The 14673-nt window shown below is 43.8% G+C and overlaps 1 protein-coding gene across 22 annotated transcripts in view; it reads left to right on the top strand.

Moving 5' to 3' along the window:
* The window catches only part of Shot (dystonin-like protein short stop), a 100952-nt gene that overhangs the window by 39451 nt on the left and 46828 nt on the right, over positions 1 to 14673 (top strand). For 11 of the 22 annotated variants that reach the window (XM_071712111.1, XM_071712162.1, XM_071712129.1 and 8 more), the window contains 5 exons: positions 11525 to 11804; positions 12543 to 12996; positions 13116 to 13373; positions 13799 to 14372; positions 14543 to 14566. In XM_071712111.1, coding sequence (XP_071568212.1) covers positions 11525 to 11804; positions 12543 to 12996; positions 13116 to 13373; positions 13799 to 14372; positions 14543 to 14566 — 1590 coding nt within the window. Of the gene's footprint in view, positions 1 to 6962; positions 7221 to 8077; positions 8358 to 9176; positions 9398 to 11524; positions 11805 to 12542; positions 12997 to 13115; positions 13374 to 13798; positions 14373 to 14542; positions 14567 to 14673 lie in introns of those variants that run through there. The other 11 variants (XM_071712179.1, XM_071712146.1, XM_071712230.1 and 8 more) reach the window with 4 other exon arrangements.

Raw genomic sequence — 14673 nt, 5'->3', positions numbered from 1 at the left:
AATTACTTCGCGTGCCGTGTTCTAATTTACTTAATAAAATGAAACATGCCAGTAAATATTAGCTTATTTATTCTTATACTTTTGAATATATACTTTAAAGCCAGTTTTATTCTAATTTTTCATAGCTTGTCCATTCGTATTTAATAACTTAACTTTATATAATTATTGAAACATATTCCCTTTGATATCCTTCGTTGTCAATTCATTTTATAACGTGAGATCCGATAATTCATTGTACGTATAATATTGTGCAGTATTCCACAAAACTTGTAAAATTTTTTTATGATGTCAAGCTTCGCATCCCGCTTTTTAGAATTAACTGAGCATTTTTAATTGTAAGTTTCCAATCAAAATGCGAGTATTAGATCGTCCATGTCCCACGATATAAAACTTCATTTTTAGTATTCCGCCTGATGCAAATTTGATACGAAGTTCATGTAATACCTATGAAGCCTATATACTGTAAGTACAGGCCTCAAGTTTCTCTATCGTTATTGACGCGCACGACGAATGAAGATGTGCTGCGATTGACGTCGATTGTCCGTAACTCCTCGCGCGCGCGATATCGGCGAATCTCGAGACGCTCGCGCGACTCTCCGAGCGCGGCTTCTTGTATTCACTCATGAATATTTCTTTTCATCCGTCACGAATGCGCTGCGCTGCGCTGCGCTGCGCTGCCGTGTCGCCCCATCGGGTATGCATTTATGCCGGCGAGGGAGAGAAAAAGAGAGAGATCGTACGCGTTTCTTTTCGAATGATCGCAAAAAGCCGAGCGAAGGCGCGAACCGAGTAACCGAGTTACGCGATCGTATAAAGACTGCTAGTGTTTGCCCCCCTCTGTGGCGTCTGCCGAGTCGCAGGAGGAAGATTATACAGAAATTCCAGATGGAAATTTAAATTGTGAGGAACGATCATTTGCATCTGCGATTCTTTAGTTCTTCTTTTTTACTCGTGGTCTTCTTTAGTTTATCTCCATAATTTTCTCACTCTTCATAGTCGGTAAAGTTGGAAGATATATAGTTTGAATGTTTCCGCTCAGAATTTTACAAGTAACATCCCGCGATATTGTTACTTTCGCGAACCTTTAAAAATATACTTTGGCTCCTTGATAATCAATGTGATTCATGACGAGTGTAAGAAGGAAATTTTGAAGAAAAGCACGCGAGAAAAATACATCGTGAGAGATAGGGAATTTTTAGTTTGCATTGTTAGCAGCGCCAGGCAAGATAGAGTCGTGCAGAATTAATTAAGTATAACGAATCGAACGTATACTTAATATTAAGTATAAAACTACTGTAGTCGCCTAGTCTAATAGTGAATTTTCTTCTTTTCTTTTGCGCCGCAGAGCTGGCGACGCAAGGTAAGTCGACCGCTTTAGGCCCAGTTTCACAAGTGTCGGTTAACTTTTAATCTCAGATTAACTCACTCTTCGTCTCTTTCTAATGGGGACGCTAGGAGACGAAGAGTGAGTTAATCTAAGATTAAAAGTTAACCGACACTTGTGAAACTGGGCCTTACACCCCTTAAATGACCCTCACCCCGAGCGGGGGTGTAGATGACGTTTGGGAACCAAAGTGGTTACGCAAATGCAAAAAAAAAATCTTATTGCAACTGCAGAATTGCAGCTGCGTTAGTTTCTTCTTTACCGACGATACTTGCCGCGACGATCGCTTCGTTAAACACAGATGGCTCGTACAGGTAGTTACACAGGTAGTTAGTGTTCCTCAAGTAAGAATTTGAATATCGCTTAGACAATTTTTGATTAATGCGCCATATATTTCAAACTAACTACGAAGAAATTTATATTATATTTTTACAGCTTTATCACATGAATAATTATATTTATACATATAAAGTATAGAATTTAATTCATTTTTATATTAATAAACTCTGCATAGATACTAAACTGACTTAAACATTTTTAAAAAGTGCACTATGGTTAGTCTGAAGAGGACGGTGTCTAAACTCTTATTTGACGAACTTTAGTTACACCTGAGGAATCGTAGCTCCCGCACGGATGGCTGATTCGCACAGTCATTTGCGCTTAGCGAACCCACGGTTCCAAACAACACACGTACATTTACACGTCATACACACCCACGTGCGTACGATTTTTTAGCACGACAAACATTTGAGGAAAATTGTACCAAGGTGTATAATTATCTCAAGAACAATAAAGAAAATAAGGATAAAAAGACTCGTGTTTGACATAGATGGAGCAAAATAGCGAGAGCTAAAGCTCATTTTTTATACTCCTTAATTAAAAGGAATTGCATCGAGCGAATGAATGAGCGCTCAGTTTTCCACTTGGTTCCCACCTGAATGCCCACGCTCGATCATAACTACCTTGTTCATGAAAAATGAAAGTAAAATTCACACTTACGTACATTCAAAATATTCACAAAGATTGTTTATTTATCTGTTTTATTTAAAAATTCGTGCAAAATCTTCTATCTGAATGTAACGTTCACTCAATTCTTTGGAAGGATTTGTTCGCGAGGAAAGAAAGTAAAATTTTCTTGGTTATTTACGCACGTATTTAGGATATTCAAATTACTCCGTTATCTCTGTCTTGTTTAAAAATTTACGCGAGTTATTTAGATCTTATCTTTTTTTTATTCAAATATATTTTAAGAGTTCACCTGAATATTGATATATTCAGATATATCAATTGAAATATTGAATATTGGAACTGGAAGATATATTTGAATGTGAAATTGGGCTTCAAATCTCGCGAATGCACGAAATACTTTCTGCCTTCCGTTGTACAGAATTTCTTAAACAGAGCGGTAAATGTGTTTCCCGATAAAATCAACGCAACGTAACTGATGACTGGGCTTTAGTTGCAACGTTTCCTAATTAACGTTACGAAATTATCCTTGCATCTGAAAAAAAAAAATCAGGATTTATTATGCTCACGGTTTCTCCCTGGCCACGTGCCAATGTCCCAGAATGTTTTTTATCCGAGACTGATGTCGAGATAGAGCTTGTATCGTGAATATTAACGGCTCACCTTGCTAATTTTCACATGCTCGTCTACGCTGCGACCTCCGATCTGCGCAGCGACGTGATTCGATGCAACATCGCTGTACGCAATTATATATATGTATAGCTGAGAGATTTTAATGTGTGTGAGGGAAACTCGATACATTTAATTTACTTATGAGAAATGTTTAATTGTTACACAACTATAATTGTTACACAAGATCGTGCATGTGGAATCGAGCATATTAGCGCGATTCGCGATTTGTTTCGCGGCAAAATCGCGTAGGTGGAATCAGTAATAAAACGACCACTTTAAAAAACATTGAATCGCAATATTAAGCTCCGCAGGGTAGACGTGTTCGCAGTCGAAGGTCTTCGTTAATCAATCGCGCAAATTATCGCGTCGAGGAATCTATAAATCTATAAGTCCGTCATAACTTCCTTTCTTCGTCAAACGTAATTTTATCATTAGACGCTATCTCTTTTTACTGCGACTTGACAATATTATTTTCTTATGCTTTATTATGCATTATCTAATGGATATTATATTAATTGTTCTTTGCTTCAAAAAAAGTTATAGAATAATTTAAATTATATATAACTTCTCGTTTAATTATTTGATACAAATTTTAATATATTTAGAAATTAGATTAATTTCTTTTAGTTCTTGGCGAGAATGGAAATGTTCATTGTCGGGATAAGACTTGATTGCCGCTTCGTTGCGCTCTTTTAAGCAGGACGTCGAGTGATGACGCTATTACGAATGACATCACCTGCGCGAAACCATTGAGAGTCCGTAAGTACAGGTTTCGATGCGTGCTGGTTACGAGTTTTCACTCTCTTCACACGGCAGCGAAGGGAAAGGCTTCTCCCGTCTCCGGAGTCGTTGCCGTTTTCACGAAACCGGCATCCGTCGTGCGTCGTGACGGTATTCAAACTTTTTTCCAGCGGTTGACAGTCCACCAGCTCCGATCGGCACGGCCTTTAATTGCACGCTGCTTATTTTTAACCTTGACGCCGAGCGAAAGTTGATATTCAATACGTAAAGATAATATTAATTATATTATATATATCTTTTAGCCGCGTACGTACACTTACATACAATAGGTTTATTTAAATTTAAATACCTTGTTTGCTTATTTATAAGCCTTTTCTATCATTACTGTCGGAGAGAAATTGCTCATTGTATTCGTTAGCTGTCGCTTTCTTATTCATTTACCATTGTACGAAGGAGACAGCCGTAAGTTCTGGTGCGCGTTACAGCGGCTGGATTGTATTCCGTCTTCGCACCAAAGGCAACGAATTAGCGTACCCACGACGGCGGCGGAAGCCACGACGGAGCGAATCAAGTAGCCTCGGGTGCGATGACTTCATATCCGCCTGGTGATCTCGGCGTGCAGTTAGCTTAAGCTCAGCGCCACGGGCGCTGTACCGCAATTATAATATCTGCACCGCGATTTAATTAACGCAGTTAGGCACGTCGCAGCGACTCGACGTGGCTAAAGATATTGCAATTCCTCAAAAGTACAATTGATAAACTTATCCAAGAATTTCTGTTTCATATTCGTTTGAAATGGGATACTTCGTGTACTCTTAACAGACGCTAATACATATAAAACATCTCTCTTGTTGTAGAATGAAATTTAATAGAGTGCAAGGACATTTAATCGTCGCTACCACAATCTCGAAAGTACATTTTCACTTTCTTCTCTTTTCTGCTCGCTAAACTCGCTCCTCCGCCTTTCATTTTCACTCGGATCATGTTTTTTTCCCGTCAGGACTCGTCAGCGGCCATCGGCCCGTTTCTCTAAGTGCCGGCACGCGTATAAATTTGCAATGAAGGCACGATTGTGCGCCATATCGGCCGGAATCGTCTGTGCACTTAACCGTCTGAGAATTCTTACCCTCTCCCATCCGCATTTGTTTTTAATCGTTCCGATTGAACTGTCAATTGTCCGATAAAATAGCCAAATATCTAAAGGTACGACGTAAATGATTTAAGTGTTAGGCATACACGAACTTTTACGTTCTATTTTATTACTGGCAATTTATGCCATATCTTGGATCGACGGATACAGGCCACACTCCGCAGGAGGGCAGCAAAAGAATGAAAAGCCGCGCAAGTGGGTCGCTTTTCCTTCCCGTCGTTTGTTACTCGCTATCCAAATGGTTTTTATGGCATTCTATAGAAGACGGCATGACGACACGCGATCACGATTTGTCCCGAAAACGACAAGATCGTCCGACAATTGAATTGGATGATAGGATCAAAGTCTCGCGTATACATCGTTACGTTTGAAAACGCTATTAACGAGGAAGTCGGGTTTTTTTTTATCGGCGGCGATTACGACATCGATTTTCCATCATACCATTATCTCGATCGCCCTCGAGCGGCATAAAAGGATCGCGCTACCACGTAATTATCTCATTCGGATCGACGTTACCACGTTTGGTCCACGCGAATCGAAAGCGCATATCGATGCTCGTTTCCATGCGCGATTTATCCGCGTTGCGTGACATTCCAGTTCGCAAACAGCTTATTAACATGAAGACCTCGCTCGTTACATTCCTAAATATTTATACATCGGTGCCGCACTCGGAATACACGGACCCAAACCGGACCCCACGCTATTCCACAAACGAGGAGATTGTTTGTGATCGTTAAAAGTCCTACGTGCCAATGCGGCGGATGCAAATGATACATCTCATGCATTTTATAGGAGCAAATTCCGTTTCCGCTCTCACATACGTGTATCTCTGGAATAACTATTTATTTTATTAATATAATTCTTCTATATAATTCTATTAACATAATTCTCTTTTAGTTTTCCAGTTTTAGTTTCTTTCCCTGAAAGCATGCTGCATTCGGAAACATAATTGCGGAGTCCAGTGTATTTTTATTTTCAAATTTTTGTATTTTGATCAATTTAGAACGTGAAAAGCTATATGGAGCTACATTAGATACATCACATTATTCTATTACGTTACATCATATAATTATATCTTATCTTTTAACTCTTTCGTATTCTATACGCGTGAACATTCGATCTTGCGAGTGCTCTCGTCTCGTTTCTCGCGAATCTCTCGTGTTTTCTTATCATTATCATCGCGGCGCTTATCGCCGTGACGCTTATCAGTTGCGCCCGAAACCGAGACACGAGCCGCCGGTGACGTCACCGAAAGCCCTGCGATCGCTCCGTTTCCTTTTTAGGTCCGTTCCGAGGAATCTCGGTCTTTACCAAGGTCGCGTGCCCGATCGCGGCACGACCTTGATATCGGGATAACCATACGCGACCGCTCACGCGCGTGAATTATGCGCGGTACCGTTTGAGACCCTGACGAGCGGAATGCCGTGGGACGCGTTAAGATACGGGTACGCATTATATACGTGTATTCTCGCGCGCCGGCGGAACGCAAAATCTCTAGAAAAGGAAAAGGAGGAAGGACGTGCGACGGTGACGTCCGGTGGAGCAGGAGGAGGAAGAAGCCTCGCCGGAGTCCCCGCCGATCGTATTACCGGACCCCACCGGCGCGCGAAGTCGATCGATCCAAGGACGCATGCGCGATCGATCTCGATCTCGCGGCTCGCGATGTACAGTGGAGCGCGTCAACGATCCGTTCCGTGAACCCTTCCTTTCGCTACTTCGAGGAAATATGGTGGGGGGGGACACAATACACGTTGACGAGACACTCTTCGAAGTTGTCGGAAACGGATAAAAAAATGATGAAATTAAATAAATGTCGAAAAAATCTCCAAAATAGTTCGGCATGAAAAAATGAACGTAGATCCAGTTCTTTTAATCAGCGAGAGGAAGAGGGGGGCTCGCGGACGCGTCATTAAAGCATCGCGCCGTACATAGCGGCGCGGCGCGTCGCGTCGCGACGAGGCGCGGCGGAGCGCGAGGTAGCGCCAGGTGGGTGGTTGACGGTAGAAGGGGGAACAGAAGTGCGAGAGGGGGCAACGTCTCTCACCTGTGCGCATTTCGTTGGCCTACTCTCGCCACGACGGCCGGATGCTACGCGGCGATCGTCCGGCGATCGTGTCGCGCATAGTTGCTCGTCCGTCGTCAGTTAAAATCATCATTCCGGATCGTCGCCGTCGTCGTCGTCGTCCTCGTCCTCGTCCACATTAGTGCTCGCGATTGCGTCGCGCGCGGTCGCCCGGCCGTCGGTTCGCGACGCGGAAGATCCAGGAAAACATCGTCCGTCAATCGTCGCGATGGTGACGTCGTCGAGTGCGTGTTGACAAGAGCGCGAGCTGTCACAACATTCGCCGCCACGCTGCCGCCGCGAATGCATTCGCAACAAATGCATTCACGCACCCAACAGCTCGCTGTGCATGCCGTCTCGAACCGGCGCGGCGCGGTTCCGCTTTGCGGCGACCGGCGTCTGGCTCTGGTTAACGTTGCCGGCGTGAACGAGCTACAGTTAGCGCGATGCTTCACCTCGCCGGGATCGCCGGCGAGACACCATTAGAGGCCAGCGGCCGCGGATCGATTTTTCGCGACTGTCGCGAGTAGTAGCCCCGATGGATGATGGATCCAGATGGTCTCGCGGCCTTAATGAAGAGTTACGGCATAAAAGCACGTCGAAGCGATTGTAGCTCGGTCCTTCCGGTCCCAGGCCGGCGACCGTATCGCCGATCTCTCTCTTGATTCCAAAACGAAACGCCAAAATGTATCGACCTTTATTCTCGTCGCACGTTTATAATTATAACTGTTCAATCTTCGTCCAACGTCGACACTGAAGAACGTTGAACCGCGTGATTACATTGGACAAACAGGCTCGAAATCACATGATCGTACTTGGCGTTAAATATACGGTGGAAATATATGAGCCCACGATTTTTGCTATTATCACTTTAAACATTGTTACACGATATTTACATTGAACTTAAATTCTCGCGCTGGGCAAATACGAGGCAGTCAGGCGGTTTCATCTGGTGCTCTTAAAACGTGCGTCGCGAACGCGAATTGAATACGCGAATTGTCGTAGTGTTCTCGAGGAAAATACGAGCAGAGCGAGCGGTTTGGTGCACGCACGGCGACAACGCGGTGATTGTGTCACGTATGTAAATGAACAAACGTTGCAGCTCGCGAACGAGTCGCGGTTTGAACGTCTCGATCCGATAACGACCCCGGAGGGAAGAGCGGGGAAAGGGGAAAGGGCGATTACGCACGTGTTGCGATACCGTGCCTCGTGATCCACGAAAATGTCGATCTATCGGTTCAGCAAGGGGGGCAGGCTGTTCGTGCAGGGCACGAGGGAGGACGGCGAGCGTGACGGCGTTTCACCTAGCCCAACGGGAACGCGGTCCGCCGACGATCTGCGAGCTATACACACGAAACGCCGATTGTCGACCGAGGTCTTAGGTAGTAAATCGAAATCGAGGAGAATAGGAGGGAAAGGATTCGCTCTGACAATCTCGCGCTGTTCGGAGAGCGCCTCGGGTCGCCAGGAGAGAGCGGTCCGCTCTGACTGATTTGCACGAGGTTGGAAGTTAGGTTGACTGCCGAGGAATCGCGATGATTTTGCGAGTATACTAATTACCAATTAGCTGAAAACTAATCTCTCTCCGAGAGAGGGAGATCGCGATCTTCAGTTAATTGGTCTTTACGGAGACAATGAGAAATTGCGAAACGTGTCTCCCACGTCTCTACGCGTAACTACGACTCGCTCCCCTCGGTGATAAGGAAATAAACAGTCTTATATAATGGAATATGTAGCACATGGCCTAAGAATATCGCGGTGCAATTATGCGCCTGCGATTTTGAGTTGCATTAATGCTCGGTATCGCTGGCCAGAGCTAACGCGACGTGCAGCAGTTTCCCTCGCGAGTGCCTTCTCCGGCGCCGGTTGTCCTTTCTCAGCGAGGTATAATAAACCGTTGCGTCATCGTGACTTTAAAGACTCTTCCACCTCATTCGTACCAAATTCAATTGCAGTTTGCCGTATTCCGCGAAGTTGAATGGCTAATGTGTTTTCCTTGTTAGTAGCTAAGATAATGTTGCGTCTTGGCGCGCTTGAAAAACAGCGATTAGGCGTAGATGTTTGCAGCGATAGCTGCATAGCGATCGCTCGATAGCACTATTTTCAAATTAGCGCATCGTCAGAATGAATCCTTTTCCAAGTTGGATCGCACGATTCTCTTCTCGATCGACGTTCTGTATCGCTCGGTTCGCGCTGCTCAGGTTCGTCGATCGAATCGACGAAAACATCGAGACGCGGTGAGAACGGCACGAAGCGCATCGTCACTCGCATCGTCCGCAAGACCACGACTTTGACGCGCGGTGAGGAGCGTAGCGTCGCCGAGGACCTGACGAAACGCGCCCATCCTAAGTACCTGCAGGATGCTAGCTCGTCGACGATGACCGTAACCCGGCACGTTCCAACGAGAGCGAAAACTGTGCGGGTAAGCGATTCTGCGTGGAAAATTGCCAGACAATCTCTTGGTTGAAATATTAAAACGCTGGCGTATCAAAGAGGACTAATCGCGAACAGATCTATTCATATCATCGAAAAATATCTTCGAAGATTGGCGGATGCCTGGCGTATGCGTTCACAGCTGAAAATAAGCCAAATACAGCTATGAACATTTCGAGCGGCAGAGACATTTGCATTGAAACTCATCGTGGAAGTGACTTAAACGCTCATTCGAATGCGCGTTCTCTCTTTCTCTCTTTCTCTTTCTCGTCACAACGGATGCATCGCCTTAATTAGGATTCGAGCGGATACTTACGCTCGCTTCGGTCTCGTAGCTCTATTACCGTTCCACTTAATCCGCTATTTCGCCCCTGCAATTAACCCGCGAAGGAGACAGTGTTTTTTTTCTCGTGACGTCCAAGCTGTGGCCGGGACGGTTACCTTGTCGTGTTAACCAGCGACACGAAGAATGAAACTCGGCGAAAAAGCTGTTTCTACTTATTTGTCGATACCGCTTTCGACGTTACTCAATTGTGACAGACGAGGCTTGGCCAAATGCACTCTCTCGAGATTGGAGTCGCGTCGTATCGCCGACAATGCTCGGTTGAACGTGTGCTTCGGTATTTTGCCCGGTATTCTCGATAAATCAAATCGCGCGACGGTCGAACGATTTGTGCCGAGGGGCACCCTTGCAACCTGTTGCTGTGCAAATTGCGTAGGCGTAGGGAATCAGATGGCACGGGACGACCCATTCGAATAGCGCATATTTCGTATCGCGAGAGCGAGAAAACACACGATGACCCGTATACAAACGCCGGCTTTTATCAATGCCAATGGCAACGGTCTCAAGCGGTCGCGATCTCGATTTAAGCGTCGGTGCCAATGTCAAGTATATTGCCAGTGGCATAATTTGTCTCTATTATTTCACTACTTGAGCGAGTTTGGTAGCCAGCCAGGCGGTGAAGTGCTTTCATCGCGTTGAACATCTAGGAGAGATCAAGTGCGAAGTATTTTAAAAATATCGCGAAGCTATGAGACTTGTTCTTCTTCATCGAACTTGAGATATCTTAAAATTAACAGAAAAAAAGAAATATGAATAAGATGTAAAAGAGACGTGGCTAAAAATAAAGCTTATCGAAATTTGCATTAAATGTTAAGACAGAAAAGATTTGTGACGCTATTATTGAAACAGCACATCTTCTCCTGAATGATTTTATTCATAGCCGAGGAGCATCTATGTAGATAATTTTATCAGCCGCCGTATTTTACTTATGTTAAAGTAAGCAAAACGACTTTGCTGGTTCAGTGAACTTGACGTAAACGTAATAAATAATACGTTAGGTAACAACAGCACTCAATTGTCGATAATCCGAGTAAGCCGGGAAATACAGGAAGAAGATCGTTACTGGCGCGATATAGCGTGTATCTGTACGTGATAAGATAACCCCGTTCAGAGCTGTGACGTGAAAACTCGATTTCTTATCCTAATATAGAAAAGAAAACATATTATGTACGCAGCTGTTTTCAGAATTATTCTGTCAATGGCCGACACGAGTCTCGGCATTGCTGAAATAAAATTAGCGAATACGTTAGAATACGATAACGTTAGAATTTATTTAAAAAAAGGAAGTGTAATAATAAATGATACTCTAAAATCGATTGATGCCGTGACCAATGTTCTCCCGGCGCCGGCCGGCTAAGCAAAATGTCAATAGTTCTCGAAAGGTTGTAACTTTCAGTTTCCATTAACTTTCAACTAAGAAAATAGAACTATGGAAGGTTGCAAATACGCATTATATAACGCGCGCATAATTTTATGCTTGATAATTTTAAATGAAACCGGCACATGTAGCTTTCGAATGTAAATGTTCCTCGAGTGTTACTAATTAAAGGTTTTAAAGACTGCTATTCTTCAAGAGAACTTCCCCATTTAATCTGAAATGATTATTGCAACGAACGTTTACTGTAACTATATTCGTTATTTGTTGAAACAGCGGCACCCGAAACATCGTGAAATGATACATCGAAGGGCGAACCAATATCTATTTTCATGCCACATATTTTCAAGAAACTTTCATTGCGTATTTTATTAAGAAAATCTTATTCTATTTTCTAGATATCGGACATAGTGGTTGGTCAGGAACCGAATGTAACGGCACGTGAGGCCCTCTTGAGATGGGCCCGACGATCGACGGCCCGATACCCCGGTGTACAGGTGACCGATTTCACTTGCTCCTGGAGGGACGGTCTGGCTTTCAGCGCTCTTCTCCACAGGAACCGGCCGGATCTGGTCGACTGGAGAACCGCGCGTTCAAGCCAGCCGCGAGAGCGGCTCGATCGGGTCTTCTACGTCGCCGAGCACGAATACGGTGTTACGAGGCTTCTCGATCCAGAAGGTAACGACTGATTATCCGATCAAGCGCGCTGCAATGCCCTAATTATCTCTAAAACCATCTGACATTGACCCATAAGTGACTGTTGCTCCGATCATGATTTTTATGCATCGTTTATCTGAAAATTCGAAGCAAATAAATATCGAGATGCGTGTTTCGTGTCCTAACTTTTTTTTTATCGTCGCGTTATCTTGGGCCGCTCTTGTGGTTTCATCTTACAAAGACGCCTTTCACGGGTACAGCCCTACCTGTGTTTCCCTCGTTTATGTATGCCCTGTGCGTGAACAGTTCCCGCGGGTTCTAGCGTGGTGCACGTACTTTCTGGTCACGGTTACCTGACCAGAATCGCTTCCGGTCTCGGTTCGTACACCGTAACGTCGCGCCATCGGTAGTCGTCGTAATTATGCTTTCTATACTTGCGTCTTGCAGGTATCTGACATTGGTATCAGGTTGCAAGGAAAAGCGAAACTTGTCTACGGATAACGTATCTATTATTCGATATGACTTGCGATAGATTTTACCGGGTTTTTTTCAATAGAGATGGATAACGTCTAGATTTTTTATCTTTCAAATATCGTTACTTTATTAGCGTTGACAAAATTACTCTCGTTTTTCAAATATTATTAAAAATGATGAGTCTATAGAATTTAATGATGATTTTAAGAAGATTAGTGAGAAATAATTTATTATATTCACACACGTGGCGTGACTTACGCAAGGATTCTTATGTACTCTACGCAGATGTTGATACCCCCGAACCAGACGAGAAGTCTTTGATTACGTACATCTCCTCGCTTTACGACGTGTTCCCGGAGCCGCCGGCCATTCACCCTCTCCTCGATGTCGAGGCGCAAAGACGGTCCGCGGAATATCGCGAGCTCGCGAGTTCGCTGCACTTGTGGATCCGCGAGAAGATGGCCCTCATGCAGGAGCGAGCCTTCCCGCCAACCCTGATCGAGATGAAGAAACTAGCGGCGGACAGCATGAAGTTCAAGAACGAGGAGGTGCCGCCGCGATACAGGGACAAACAGAGATTGACACACATTTTCCGAGACCTGCAAAAGTCCTTCGAAACGGTGGGCGAAGTGGTGGACATGGAAGCAGAATTGCATATTGATGTCATCGACAAGAACTGGAATCGCTTGATAATGTTGCATCAGGAGCGCGAGCAGGCTATTATAGATGAAATTAAACGGTAAGTCCGATTATCATAAATTAAACGCGTATATATATATATATATATATATATATATATATAACGCGTTTGTATGCGTGTACATATACGAATATACGAGTGTACTTTGTACGTTACAGACTCGAGCGGCTGCAACGACTCGCCGAGAAAGTGCATCGCGAGATGAAAACGACTGACAACAGACTGGAGGAGCTCGAGAGATGTGTGGAGGACGAAGCACGCAGGCTTGATCGCCTTCATCCTTTGGAGGCGAAACACGCGGTGGATCTGCTGGAACAGGACATACGCAACACGGAAACACAGATACAGAATATATTCACTGATGTGCACACTCTTACGGAAGGTAGATACAGTCAGGCGCCCGAGCTTCACAAGAGGTAAAACATTCATTTTTATCCGAGTTATGAGGAACTAAAAATTCACACTCTTAGAATATCGATATCGCAATAAAGAATCATTTGCATGTTACACGCATGTCTGCTCTGTTCTCGTATGCATAATTACATTGTTTCTATTCTCGTAATCTTTGCTAATGAGTGAAGTATTAGCGCGCTTTCCATCGCCACGACGATGCAGCTTTCGAAAATCAAGTCATGCACGTATCGTGTTTAGCGACTTTCCAAATATCTCGGGACATGTTTGAACATGTTGCTATACTCGATAAGATTTCCTTTATCCAAGTTTAGCACATGCCAATATATCTTCAAATAAGTAAATAGCTAATGATGTATACATTGATACAATATTAAATAACGTGACTTTAAGATAATAAGAAGTGAAACTTGTTTATTTGCGTTTTCAGAGTGCAGAAATTGCATCAAAGATGGGTTGCAGTACGATCTCTCCTGCACAGACGTCTGGTACATCCGCTCTCTGCGGTTTCCTTCCCCGTGGAGGAGCGTGTTGTCACGAAACACCGCACTACCGTTCACGAAACACGATTGGTTGATACCAATCCACACTTCCGCGCGTTGCACGATTGTATAGATTGGTGTAAGAGCAAATTGAAGCATCTACAAGAAGCGGATTACGGATCGGACTTGCCTAGCGTGCAAAATGAATTGGATGTACATCGTCGAGAGCACAAGAACATCGATCAGTTCCAGGCCAAGGTTGACAAATGCGTGCAAGCGAAGAACAATTTCCACGGCGAGGAACTCACGTTATACAACCAGCATCTTAGTACTTTGCAAAAGCTCTACGCTGAGCTTCTTGCCGTATCGAATAAGAGGCTCTCCGATTTGGAGACTCTGCACGATTTCATACAATCGGCTACTGGCGAATTGGTTTGGTTGAACGCAAAGGAGGAAACAGAAATCGCGCGTGATTGGAGCGACAAGAACCTTAATGTGCAGAGCATCGAACAATATTATGAGGTTGGTCATTATTGAGCGACTTTTTTAAAGAGTAGAAATGATAAAGTCCATTCTCGTGATTTGTAAGGTCCACATAAAAACTGATACGCAATGTCATTAAATTACCTTTACGATATGTAATATATAGCTCTTTAGTTGATTTGAATTAATTGGAAATCTTTTTTGTGAAGCAAACGTATGGATCTGGTATAGAGGTAAAATATGCAATAAAAATGCTCATATTTTTTTATTCTGACCTAATGTTTTATTTTTGTTAGATATTATTTGTTTAAAATTTTAATTGCAAATTTACGTATTCATA

This window comes from Temnothorax nylanderi, unplaced genomic scaffold, assembly GCF_030848795.1.
Source record: "Temnothorax nylanderi isolate EJ_2023f unplaced genomic scaffold, tnyl_v1.0 TNYL_tig0005_pilon, whole genome shotgun sequence".
NCBI lineage: Eukaryota > Metazoa > Arthropoda > Insecta > Hymenoptera > Formicidae > Temnothorax > Temnothorax nylanderi.
Note: the sequence above shows the minus strand (reverse complement) of the source record. Positions and strands in the feature narration are given on the sequence as shown.